The sequence below is a fragment of the Epinephelus fuscoguttatus genome, linkage group LG2, assembly GCF_011397635.1.
Source record: "Epinephelus fuscoguttatus linkage group LG2, E.fuscoguttatus.final_Chr_v1".
NCBI lineage: Eukaryota > Metazoa > Chordata > Actinopteri > Perciformes > Serranidae > Epinephelus > Epinephelus fuscoguttatus.
In genome coordinates this window covers 20,180,721-20,195,001 of record NC_064753.1, presented here as the reverse complement: position 1 = coordinate 20,195,001, position 14,281 = coordinate 20,180,721, and the positions used below count along the sequence as shown (strand labels likewise).

General features: G+C 43.0%; 1 protein-coding gene across 4 annotated transcripts in view; it reads left to right on the top strand.

The window, feature by feature from the left end:
• The window catches only part of LOC125898716 (MAM domain-containing glycosylphosphatidylinositol anchor protein 1), a 233,837-nt gene that overhangs the window by 55,433 nt on the left and 164,123 nt on the right, over positions 1-14,281 (top strand). For all 4 annotated transcript variants that reach the window (XM_049592615.1, XM_049592609.1, XM_049592626.1 and 1 more), the window contains exon 3: positions 6,308-6,447. In XM_049592615.1, coding sequence (XP_049448572.1) covers positions 6,308-6,447 — 140 coding nt within the window. The remainder of the gene's footprint in view (positions 1-6,307; positions 6,448-14,281) is intronic.

Genomic DNA, 14,281 nt, shown 5'->3' with positions numbered 1-14,281 from the left:
AAGGATGGGGTCATGACATCAGCAGTTTGATCTCTCTCCGTCCTGTCTGCAGAGAAGAATCCTGATAAAAATGATGAGGCAATGTGAGTCACCCGGGCTTTTGGTCATAAGGCTGTTTGTGTGTGTGTGTGTGTGTATTTATGTGTGTGTGTGTGTGTGTGTGTGTGTGTGTTAGTGTCTGTGTGTGTATTTATGTGTGTGTGTGATTAGTCTTTCTCTGGGTCAGATGAACACTTCCCTCTATTGCAGTTAATCAATAAAGTCTGTGACTTTTCCCTCGGGTACCCACTCTCCACAACTCTTATCTCCTTCTCCTGCTTCCCTTTTCCTTTCCTCTCCTTTCCTTTCCTTCCCCTTCTACTTGTGATGGCAGGGGAAGGGCCAAGGCATCTAAATGGTCTCTTGTGAATGAAGTGAATTGAGACAGAGCTCATCGGCATGCATGAGCAGCTCCCATAAAGTAACTACGCATATCAATCATGCTCTGCGTGTCTTCGTGTTCGACAGGATTCATGACCTTCTTTGGGATTCCTCCAGCAAGATACAGTACAACACTCATAGAGACACACACACACGCATACATCGACACATGCATGTATGTACACTTACACATCAACAGCACACACACTCACACTCATTCACTCCTTCAACCGCACACACACGGCTCAGCACTCCGTCACTGCGGTTTGACACCAGCTCGCCCGTCTCATCATTAGTTTTAGTGAGAGATGTCCTGTCCCCTCAACAAAAACAAACATGGCAGGCGGTGACGAATCAATTAATCAGACCAGGCATTTGCCGATAGTTATGTTTCACTTACAACTAATGCACATTGAATGTCTCTGAAAGTTTCCAATAATGCATGGACAACACTTTCAATCAGCATCTCCCGGAACAGTTTTGATCGATGAATCATCAGAGTCAGATAGATTGCTGTCAAAACAGCAGCTTTCTATGACTGATGATGGTCTTCCACACTAACTGAATTGACGCACCTCAGAGCGCGACACAACGCCGTGCCAATGTTTGTGTTAATAACTATTTCTCATGTTTTTTTTCTTCTTCTCCGTCTCTGCCACAGCCTTTGGCCTGATTTAGACATTTGATTTCTGCTGTTATGTTGCATCTTGGGGATTTTATGTTTTTGCTGTAACTTCTTACAGCACAAAAATGGATTTCAACCTCACAGTTGTTGCAGCACCGTCAGATTTCTTTAGAATGATGAAAAAAACTTTAAAAAATTGAGTTTGATTTTCACACAATTTAAAAAGGTCTGGCAGTTTTTATTAAAGGAATCACGCAGATTGATTCCAGCAATCTTGCTACTTTGCACTAAATCATTCGTGAAGTGTGTAAAGTGATCTGTGATGCCCCTTTTGTGTTGCTAAGCAACAAAGCAGCGGATGCTGTGTGTATATTAATGATCATGCACATGTGGCGAAGCAACGGCTCTATTTAACTTTGCTTCAGGGAACATTTGCAAAAGTTACAGAGTTGTTAAATGTGAGTTAGTTGGCTAGGTGGACTGTCCAGTTTGTTTTTTTTGATGGTGTGATCTAGAGTAGAAGGTGAAAGTCTCAGTAGCGTAACAGGTCGAGCCCTCTTGCTTTGCTTGCATCACTCCTTTGTTTTGCCTTTGACTGCAGTGCTCTGTTGAGGAGCCTCCCTCCATCCAACCTCTCCGCCCTCTGGCCCAGCTGCCAGTCTCTCTTCTTTGGCTGAACACATTTACCGACGTCTGTCTTATGATTATTACCACCTACGTCTATCCTTCATTTCTTTCTTTCAATTTAAGTACCCCTCTCAGTGATCTCTTTTCAATTGCCACATCAAATCCCTGGTTGCATTAATTCATCTCCGTCCCTACTTTCTCTTCTCAGACTCCTCTGTTTGTCTCTCCTTCAACTTTTTTCTCCCCCCTCTGTTTTTTTTGTATTCTCTCTTTTCTCAGTTTCTCCTCTCTGTCTGTACTTTTCTGCTGTTTTTCTGTCTCCCTCCTCCTTTTTTTCTCTCACTCTCGTCTTCCACGCTCTCTCTCTTGCCTTCCTTTCCTCCCCCTCTCTCTTTTGCCTTTCTTGTCTCCTCCTTCTCTCTCGGCCTCTCTTTCCCTAGTCGATCAGACAGTTGAAGCAGCCAAGCTGCCGGAGGCGAGAGCAGACAGAGGAGCCGCTCTGTCCGACCTCCCTCCCTCTCCGGAGACACAAACTAATGCCGACACGCCAATAAGCTGTAAGGAGACAATTATTCACCATTTATATCAGCTCTCCGTCTTACTGAGTTAGCACAGCACACCTCTGGAGCCCCAGCTCTGCTACCCCACATCAGGTTTTTTAATACTTTCATCCTTTTGTGGGTTAAGTTTTCATTGATTGATTGCTAGAGATTTGCTGCAGCAAAATAGTAGCCTAGAGGTTACAGTTTGCTTGTTACTGGAAGATCATTGGTCAAATTCAAGCCAAGTGAGAAAATGTGGGAGAAGGGAACATTAATAAGACATGATCTCCCATCTCACAGCAACTGCTATCAACATGCCCTTCAGCAAGACACTTAACCCCCAGCTGCCCCACTGGATCGGCTCAGTGTCCAGCAGATAAAGACTGTAATTATACAGGGCAAGTCCTGTGTATGAATATTTGTTATTGAAGGAAACTTAGACTGAGTGTTGCTGCAAAAGAACTCAGTGGTTAAATGATGGTCAAATGTGAGTTATTTTGCTTAATATCTAAACTCAGCCAGGTTAAATCTCCCATCGTCTATATCTTAGAGCAGCATTTCAAATCAAGCTTATATTTACAACTGTTGAATGTGTTTTGGGGTTTTTCAAGTGCACTTGAACTTTTTTTTCTCTTCCATTAAGTAGACACCATGTGCTGCGGAGCCGGAGACGCTGAGGTTAAGATGAAGGATAAAGAAAGGCAACAGAGCAAGAAGCTCAGAGCTTAATAAGCAGCCTGTTTAAATGCAGAGAGCTGCTGCAACAGTAGTGTAGCAAACCACATACGCGCCTAGCAACATGTGTGCACGAACACGCATTTTTTTTGCGAGTGTGTGTGTATTTGAATGCATGCGTATATTTTGCTACTTTTGAGAAGAAATGGCTGTTGTATGCTAAAGAGGTCTTTGAAAGAATAATGAAAAGCCTCAAGGAGTGAATGATTGACTGCTCTGTTGATGAGCTCCTCAAACACAACAGTGCGGGGCATTAAGTCTCATATTCAAACAGGCTCTCACACATACACACTGTAACAGACACACACTCACTGGAACACACACAAACAGAGCAAGGCGTATATGCAGTAGGCATTGTGGGAATCGTACCGCAAATGCTCTTGCTTTCTCTTTTCTTCTCCAAAACATCCACTTTGAGAAAATAAGAACAAAAGAAATGATAGCTGAGGATAAATATTGAGCGGACTGTTTTAGGTTGTCAGTTACAGTGAAGTGCAGATATGCAGTGGTATTTTCTTAAGATCTTCAAAAAGCCCGCTTTTATACCAGGAGGCTTACTTTTGATATTATACTCGGACTTTGGAGGGCATTATTGTAAGTGTGTACTTTGTAAGTATGGCTCTTCTTCGAGGCACAACCGAAAGACCATCACACAGTTTTTAAATAGCCAAATGTTTGCAACCAGGGCTGAATCTGACCTACGTCTTTTTTTTTTCCATCTCTCTTTTCTTTATTGTTTCTTGAAAGAGAAAAAAAATCCATATCTAGTAAACTGGCAATGTCACTAAAATGTAAGTGGACAGGCACAGTGCTATGTCTTTATACCTGAAGCTATTAACAGCTCCAGCTCGTTCCATGTCAGGGAACATGCAGCGACAGATTCGCAGAGCTTCTTTTATTATGAACTTGATGTCTGGCTCGAGATTGCGCTCTGCGTTTGTAACGTCTGATCGAGTTGAAGTTTAAGGTGAACAGGCCGCCCACTTCCTTCCTGTCTGCTCAATGATAACAGTCGTAGAGCGCAGAGAAAATTTGTTCCCCCTGTGAATCGATGCTAATCACATCATTGTGCTTCCCCCCGTCCCCCACGCCTCTGTCTCTCCCTCTCTCTGGGGTTTCACACTCCTCTCTGGCCTTTTACTCCTCACCCGCTGTTTCTCTGTCTCTGTCTCTGTCTCTCCCCTCCTCGCTCCTGTCTCCCTTCATCATATGGGAGGTGAAGCCATCTGAGGCTTCTTGCACGCAAGCCGGCCCTCCTCGTGGGTCAGCGCTGTGCACACTCAGACATTGTAGTTGTCGCCGCTGCAGCGATCTCCCGTCATACATCTATCATCCATTATTCTTGCAGTTGCCATCACAGCCTGTCATCGTATTTCAGTGTGATGATTTTAGAAGATCTTGCCTGGGATTTTGGTTACAACAAATCTTAAATATTGTCATGTCATATGATCTACCTGAGTCAAATGAACAATACATTTTACTGCATAATGATCGGTTATTTAAAGTCACTGACAAACATCCTCGAACTACTGCAGATTTGGGATGCCCCAGGTGCCCTAAAGGCTAGTTCACATTACACGATTTTCACCCTGCAAAATGCGTCACGGAGACTATCGTAATGTTTTGAGTGTTCATACCTGGCAACATGTGTTTCTGTCATGGGGAGTCTCGCCAACTGTGTTACAACCTGTGTGTGCACACCACAATATTTCTCCACCAAGCCCTCGCTGACAGAGCTTCAGATAATGTGATGATGTCACCAAACTTGGAGACGACACATCGTAAAGGGCATGGATATTCTTCCCGATGTTGAATCAGATCTGCCTCCAGGGCCTGGGTCCAAACACAATGAGTCATGCCGGACTTTGTTGCCACCATTGTTGTTGTTGGTTGCCGGCTTGTCAGTGTCGCCAGATCTTGGGAGAGAAACAAGCAACCAGGGCTATGGAAACAAGCCCAAAAGAAGCGACAGATGTATATAGAGAAAGGTGACATTTAGAGAGCAATCCCAAATAAGCAACTCCACTTTAGAAACAAGCCCAAAAAAACGCAACCCGCAACTACCAATATTTGTGAGCGACTTTACAAAAAAACAAGCCCAAAGTCACGGCTAATAAGCGACCTGGCAACCCTGTGGCTTGTCCTCCTCACATTTCTTCCATCCTCCTGTGTGCTGACGTGGGATGTATCCCGCCTCTCATTGGCTGATGCTCTTTGTCTGTCTTGTCAGACTTCTCCAGTTTTCTAGCATGCCAGATATCCAGTCCCAGTCGCAGATGAGGGGGCGACTTGCTCGTAGGCTTGTTCACACATGAGGACTCGTCGTGGCAGATTATCTGCCAATTCATCTCCCACCCAAGGTGGCTCTCAAGATCCTCTGCGACATCAAAATCACGGTGAAAATCGTGTCACGTGAACTAGGCTTAAGTGACTGTGACTATGACCGGAGTTTACTAAGTAGCCAATCAGAATACAACAAATGAAATGACAAAATTCAATTTAGCATTGTACTGCTGCTATAAAAGATATTTACCTTGATCGCACTTTGCAAAATTAGCATTTGTGTTGCCCTTTGCTCCCTGGCCGCACCATCTCATACAGTAGTTCCACATTACTCCCTAGTCATTAGTTTAAGGCCCACATTCAGCGTCATACTTGCATTTTGCGATGTTGTCGAGCTAGTTTGCTGTCTCTGTCAGGTAGCTGTTAGTTATTCACTCACTCTACAGCAGGAAATGGCACTTCAGAATAAAATGTCTGTGCCGGAAATTCACTGTACTTCAAAATAAAGTGCGGCCCATTCAGAATGGACCTGCGACCCACTGCTGGACCGCCACCCACCAGTTAGGAACTACTGATCTAACATGCCTCAAAACTGATAATGCACACTCTGACATAGATCACAACCAAGACTTCATTAAACCCATCTTGTGTGTGTGTACCTAACTTGTGAGACTGTTGTTGTTGTACACTCTGTGCTATATAAGACAGAAGCACTGTCCCAGAGTGACGAATCAGCCGTTTGACCTTCTAATGGAAACCAAAGTTTCAATTTTCCAATAAATGCCTGCATCTCTCATCGAGCACTGACACACGTAACACTCACAGCATTTTTGCAAAAGGCTTTGTTCATGCAGATGCAGGAGTAATGTGATATATTTATTTATCTGAGTCATCGATACTAGCACTAGTATTACACATACACCCACAAGACAGTGACCTTTTTTTTCTGCTGCAGAGATGTTACTAAATATGTAATGTGGTTCCTCTCCCTCTCTGTGTTTCTGTGTGTGTATGTCCGCATGGCTACATGCCTGTCTCTGCATGTGTGCGTGTGTGTCCATGCGTTCGCTCACAGCTCCAGCCAACGCCCAGATCGTGCACTCAGGCGCGGCGTGTAACGTCAAGGATGATAACATCAGTGAGAGAATCTACACCATCAAAGAAGGAGACACACTAGTGCTGCAGTGTATTGTTAAAGGCCACCCACGACCACAGGTAAGCTCCCCGACCACCTGCTGAGAGAGGCGTGTGTGTGCTATTTGTTAATGTACTGTTTGACATATATGTTGATGCTGATCCTGTTATCCAGACTGACTTACAGCACTTACTGAGTGAGCAGGTAGGTAGTGAGACTCGTGCTCAAGGACACTGGGACAATAATGTTTGCAGTGGCTCTGAACACAACCTGTCAGCAATCAAACATGATACACTCTGTAATCACTGGATGAACATGTCAACTGATGTTTGGATGAAGGAGCAGACTTTTTCAGTGTTTGGTCAAATTACACACAGTCACTCAAATATTTTGAAATGATTTAGGGAAATTGTTTTTCTAGTGTCATGAAGCCATCTGAGAAAAAAAGATATTTAAATAGAATTTCAGTGGTTTCACAAGGAAATTACAAAAAATGTGATTTAAAATACAATAGTGCCGGGAAACCCATCCATCCTCCAGCCAATCAAAGATAAGGACTCCTAGAGGCAATGGTGTCATCAATGAGCCATGATCAGCCTGCTTCTATCCTCAAGAAATTCCAAATTCACAGACCTCTCTCCTACTTAAATCTCGCCGGATTGTTAATGTGTGTCTCACATTCAAGCTAATATCTCTGTCCTATTTTCCTGACACAAATATAGCAGAGCCCGAGGTCTTATCAAGCTGTTGGTGTTGTTGTAATGCATGAACACCTCCGTAAATCTGGCAAAACCTCACTTTGTTTACATGGTGTGCCTGTTTTCATGCAGGCAGGTATATTGGGGCAAAACATGCTGGCGACTGAAAAGACTGCAGGCGACACGGACATATTCTGTGACTAGCATCAGTTACAAAACATGTCCGACCCTGGCTAGCATAAATGATGTGATATATCCACGAGTCATTAGTCATGTTTATGGTGTCACTGTGCGTCTGTTTGTGCTGAGTCACACAGTATCCTTCTGTATTCACCTAACAGTGGCGATAACTGAAATCATACCCTGCTTTAGTGTTCTCAGGCGGACATTGATATCAGTTTGATCTTTACTGAGTCCACTGTGTTGTTACTGACACATTCAGTGTTGTTGTGTAACATCATGCAAATTGATAAATAAGTACAGCAGTAGCTCAGGATTTAGAGAATATGCTTGTGACTTAAAGGTCATGGGTTTAATTTCCCAGAACAGCTGTTGGGCTAAATGTGCCCGCTGTTAACCGTTACAATTTACTCACAGTTTGCCTTTTAGCAAGGCTAACTGTGCAGCTGCATCAGTGCATATTTAATATATGATATATAAAAATGTACAAGACACAAGAGATCATATGTTTAAAGACAATATATAATAAATCACAGTAGGAAATTATTTGCCATTCACTTCAATGAGCCTCTGAATTTCCTTCTGTCCTTTGCAGCAACATTGGAGCGAAGTGAAGAAGAACAAATGCTATTACACAACAGCTCAGCCCGGGTTGCACATGCTGCGTTTGGAGTGCAGCCGATTAGTTTGTTTAAAAAAGAGCACGGCCTTTATTCTTTCATTAAGACGTATTCCAGATATGGGAGCATTTAAGCACACGCACGCACACACACGTGCCTGAATATACGAACATACTATATGTGCATGTGCGTACAAATAAACACACACATAAATGCACGTGCAGTCAGACACATGTTCAAACACACACACAAACCCACACACACACACACACACACACACACACACACACACACACCCACACATACACAGCAGTAGCCTCAGCCAATAGTGGACACATCTGGTTTCCTGGGTTGAACTCCAGCAGAACATTTTGGACTAGGGTCCCTGTGTGTGCGCGTGCATGTGTGCGTGTGTGTGAGCTTACAGAGCTAAATATATAAAATAAACTGAGGTGACTGCGGAGGGATTGTGTATTTTGTGTGTATTTGTGTGGGAGTGTGTGAGGTGAGAAAAGCAGTGTTCCTCACGGGTGCATGTCCACTGGCATCACATCAGCATGAATAAAACAGTGCCTGTGTCCAGGCCTTGTTTTCTTCTGTTGGTGTTTGTGTGTGTACCCATTGTGAGTGTGTGTGTGTGTGTATAAGAGACAGCTTGCTTGTGTGACACTGCAGATGCAAACTAATCATTTATATGTGGCTGCAATATCTAATTACAAACCCAAGTGTTGACCTAACCTGACTGTACTAACTGCGGCTGTCATTTCTCTCTCATTTGATCCATCCATCTTGCTCTAGCTCTCTCACACACACCCTCTCACACACACACAGATGCACACCACATTTACAGGCTGGGTAGCCTAAAACAAATGGAGACCAACTTAAATAAAACTTTTATTTTCACCGGCACTGGAATAATAATCATTATAAAAACACTCTCTGAAAAACACATACTACACAAGTTCATTCCCCTGGAGCAGTTCAAAGATGTAGGAAATTGCGTCAGTGATTGCTTGTTCTCTAGGTCGGAGGTGGTAGTGTATTTTGAATAATGATCACATTGGTCACATTGTCAGAATGTAAATTATATATAGTGTGCGCACAAGCAAGACATACACTGCCTCTGGCAAAGAGACATTTGTTGAGTGAGCGTGTGTGCGCCCGTGTTTGCTTGTCTGTCTGTGAGAAAACGCGTATGTAGACACACACTAACAAACAAAGGCAGACAGAGACAAAGACGCAGATAACAGACTAAGGCAAAGAGCTGTAGCAGTGAAAACATTTCAGTAGCCTAATGCCTACGGACAGGAAAACTGAGGTTGAGACAACATTTCTTGATTCATCAACACTTAGGAGCAAAATATTTGTGCAAGGGTCAGCTGAAAAATTGTTTCACAATTTAAGAATGATTTCCACTGCCCGTCTAAAGCAGCGGGCCTTTGAGAGTAAATTAATTTAATTTGGTCAAATCTGAAGAAAATAAAAATCAATTAAATTGTATCTTGCAGTAAAAGGGTTCAAAGCAGAGCAGATGAATCATAGTGTTTACATCATCTTCACCTCTCTTAAGTCAAACAAAGGTTATGTACTTTTTACCTTAAAATAAAAAAATCAAATAAATCATACTGATAGAGACCAAGAGAGTCAAGAGGTTTTGATCTTGTCACTAAGACTTTATGGTGTGTGCAAGAACTTTTTTTTTTTTTTTTAAATTACAACCTGGATATATTTTGCACATAGAAATGAATTATTAGCCCTTTTTAAACAGGAATTGTGCAAATTTGAAGGAAAGCCCAATCAGACTTTTTTCAGCATTGGCAGTATAAAAACAAAATCCTGCCTACTTTTGTTTATACAGAATGTGCCTGTTTCGGGGCAACGGGGGGTGTGAGCAAGTAACAAAACGTGTAGCTCAGCATGTGACGTAAACAGTGACGTGGGAGAGAAGCTGCGGCCGGTCAGTCCTTCGGCAATTCTCTCCTAAGTCGGCCCGTTCCTCACCGTTCCCGTCATTTGACGGTTAATGGCCTCTTCGTTTGCGAGGACGAGGAGGGCGTGCAATTCCTTGTCTCCCCAGTTGCTCATCTTTACAGTGTCTGTCAGGTTTGCGTTTCCCTCTTGCTACTAGCTGCTTACTAATTCCTACTATCAGCTGTTTCCTGTTTATCCACCGCCAGTGGCTCGCACATGCAGCGTCATCTACAGCTTCTCCCACAAGTCATCAACAGCCCCTCCCGTTGCGGAATGCCACCTCGTTCTGTTTAAACTAAAAAGGCTCCGCCAATATGCCTACCCTACGAGGCAGAAAATTGGGCACCATGGATCAACTCGCCAATCCAGCTCTGTGTGTCTAAACGCTCACAGTTTGCCGGCAAAACGGCCCAACATTCGCCGAAAATATGGCAGTGTAAAAGGGGCTATAGACTCTTTTTGGAATTAGTGTATTTGATAAATTAATCCTAACTCAAAGGATTCCACATCTTTAGGTCTTCATCAGCAGATGAGACCAGCTCAGGTGTTATCTAACAGGATGTCATTATGTGATGTCACCACCTCAGAAGACATCAGAGCTTATTTGATTTGCTGTAGGTAGAAAGCCAAGCAAACATAGTGAGTGGACATACCTGGTGGTCTGAACTGTGTCATATAAACGTCCTTAAACAGTGGCGACTTTGACTGCTGTAAGGAGAGCAACCAACAACATGATGCAAACACATTTTATTGAATATAACTAACACCTACCACCATGACTACTGAAAAAAAATCACCAGTCTACAAAACATCATTTCTGATAACTCCCATTTCACCTCCTGATTTTATACTGCAGGAAGTCACAACTATCAAATAACCCACTTTCCTTTCTTACATCCATAATGCATCTAATATGAAACTCAGTGCGGGTTTGACGCCCTTGTAATTATATCTGTCAGTGATACACAAACAATCAATGACCCGTGCCGGCACATGCAGTATGTAAACCTAGATTCAAACAGACAACATGCTGCGTTACTTAATGTTTTTCTTGAGTGCAGCACATATTGACGACAACATGTGTCAGTGTTGTCAAGGAGAGGGCTCTCAAGTGGAAGGTGGCATATGAACACGTATACACATGCAGGCGGAGAGACGGAGGGACAGAGATTAGATAATGACAACAGGATGAAACAAGGACAGTAGAAGAGAAATTGAATGATGACAGATTATGGTGGCACCAGAGGAATGAAGAAGACGCAGTGAGAAGAGATAAGAGAAGGGTGATTCTTATTGTGATAGAGAGGAAACAATGATTCAAAGTCAAGATAATTGTGTGTGTGTGTGTGTGTGTGTGTGTGTGTGTGTGTGTATGCAGTACTATGTACACATAGTGTTACGTGAGAAAAGTGGAGACTGGATTTTTAGAAATTGTACCGTAGAAGCTGTTGGGACTTCACAGAGAGGGTTTGACTGCCTGACCATTGTCACATGTCATCCCTTACTGTCTCGCGTCTCCGCTGGTGCTTAAATCAAATACATCACAAATCTGTCAAAAATCAGTCAACAGAAATCACGCACATAACCAGAGACGTTGGATAAGCATCTGTCTTGCTAGCCTGCGAACACAGAAAAGAATAAAGTAGCGTAGAAGTAAACAGTGAGCGTGCTGACCTCTGTCCCAGTGCGTTCTGCTGGAGCAGCACACTGCAGCATTCTGCAGCTGGTCCCATTGGGCTTACAGAGTTTCCACTGCGCTCCATCGGCTGTATTGATAACTTGATCTCTGTCACCCCAGCTCTCCTTCATCCATCCTTACAGCTTTCCATACCCTCTCTTCTGTGCACCCATGGACCGTCCTGTCATTGAACAAAGTTGTAGTTTCTGACGTAATTTTTAAATTATATTTCTTGTTATTTCCTTGGGATAAAAATAATTTGTGACATTGACCTACAGGAAGTTACAGTGATTCATGTCTCAGATGCATATACTCATGACTCAAATTTAAGTGGTTAGTTTGCAATAGTTTTGGCAGAATTGCTTCCTTGTGCTGACCAGATGCTTCAGATGACATGCATTTGATTTAAATCTGTGTGTATTCAATCTGCAGAGTTGCAACGACTCGACTTTAAAGCTGGAGCAAATTAACAGTGACCTCAGACAAATATGTTGTGTATTTGAGAGCCGCCATTCCAATATACTGCGTGGCATATCCAAGGCAGTGTTGTGAAAGGTTTATTTCCCAAAGCAGGCTGGTCAGTATTTTCAAAGCAGTGTGATATCTCAATAATCTGCTGCCAAAACATTTCACAAACAGTGGTATTTTACTCTGATTCTAGCCATGATGCTGTAAGAGTATTTTTCATCTTATTTCAGAGCAGTTTTCCCCGTTCTTTGGAGCGCTCGTGGATTCTCCTCACAAACAAGAACAAGAAACAGTTGAAGAGCTACCAAAGTGAACCATGTCTCCTTTTTTCCCATCCTCTCTGAGAAGTTTGTATTGGCCTTTAGGTGTTGGCAGACACACAAGATGTTCAAGTCTTCTGGCTGCTTTGTTATTATTTATGGATGTACTCCAGTTTAGCGTGAGTGTCCTCATAACGCACTCTGTATTCACCCTTCAGAGAAACAATGAGTTTACAAATTTGTGTCGACAACATTTTCATAATACATTTATTGATAAACACACCCACTGCAGAGCGGACCACACAGCCTTTAAAGACATTAGAGCTTACTGCGATATTTTATTAATCAGATAAGCTGTTTCATAGCAGCTCGGCATCTTTTATCAGTCTTTGGTTTCTGGCTTTGGGAGAGAGCTGCTCGTGTCCCACATTTTGATGGGTCTATTTAAGATCATAGGAATTTGATGTATGAGTTGTGATTGGCAGTGGATTTTCTTTTGCATTCTCAGTCTCGATGTATTACCACGAAAGACTTTTATAGCGTGTTTTATTTTGTAATGCAAAGACCATTTTGCTCCCAAAACTTTAATCCACGCCTTCTCGGACTGAGATGATGTAGACTTTCCCATCTACTTTCTCTCTCTCGTCACCTCTCTCAGAAGGAGGAGGATCCAATTTAGCCATGTGAGGCCAACCCAATAAATAGCTGCTTTACTGAGAATGAGTCTGATTGAGGATTTATCCAATCCTTTATCAAGACTGATTGTTTACCTTTGCCTGAGCTTGATTGGATTGAAAAGGGAGCTCTCGCCCTGATCCATACAGAGAGAGAAATCTAATCATTTTTCTCTCTGTCTTTCTTTGTCTGTCCTTTTTCTTCCTCTTTTTGTTGCAGCCCTTTTCCCTCATATTGTCTCCGTCTCGGTCTCCTTCTCTTTGTCTTTCTCACTCTTCCTATCCCTCACCGCGAATCTCTTCACATGTCTTTGTTCCCTCCGCTCTTCTCTCACCCTTGTCTTATTCCTCTCCTCCAAACTGATCTTTTTCTCTTCATTCCTGTCCCTGTCTGGCTCTCCTAATTTCTCCATCCCTTGCCCCCCTTTTCTTTATTTCTTCTGGGCTTTCTCCCTCCTCCATCTTCTCTACACTTCAGACCAACTGCAACAAGCCATACATCAAGTCAGAAACACTTAGTTCACTCGAAGGAGCAGCTAGGTTTGGGGAAAAGTCAATTTTGTGTGCATATTTTTGCAGGAAAGAAACAAAGCAGCTGTTTCAAACTGAGGTGTTTTTTTTCTCTTGCTCTCGTTTTCATGACAAATATTACCAGAGACCATTTTAAGAAATTTAAGGCATTTCAGTAGAGAGTTTGAACACAGTAGGCAACAGGGTGAGGCAATGATATGCAAGGATTTCCTCCTATACTGTCATGTCAAGCACATTGATTATTCCTCTGAATATTTAACTACTCAAAGGAAGACCGACCAAAAGAAAGAAAGAAAAAGCCTCAGTGTTAGAGGTCACCTAGAAGGTGCTTGTAGCATCGCTGAAGTCAACTCCAGGGACAGCGGGGCTTTTAGTTAACAAAGCACTGTAGTCTCGCTCACAAAGCTTTTCTTGTTACGCATAAACACGTAGGCAGGCACACACACACACACACACACACACACACACACACACACACACTCACATGGCTTCTTCAAGAACACAATAGGAGGGTAAATGGTTTTTCTGAAAGTGATTCCTACCTCCTTATTATTTATTCATGGGTCTGCTGGTCATTGCAACCTTGAGACTGGTGTGTGTGTGTGTGTGTGTGTGTGTGTGTGTGTGTGTGTGTGTGTGTGTGCGCGCGCGATGAACTCTATAAGAGAGGGAAAGGTGGAGGGAGCCATAGAAGAGAAAAGTGGAGAGGCAGAGAAAAGAAAGAAGCAGGGGATGGAGGGAGGGAGGGTGGGTGGGGGAGATGAGGGCTGCGGTTTGGAATATGGGTTTGGATTTCCGTCCTTGAGGGGTGAGTGGAAGGCGATCGATACTGAG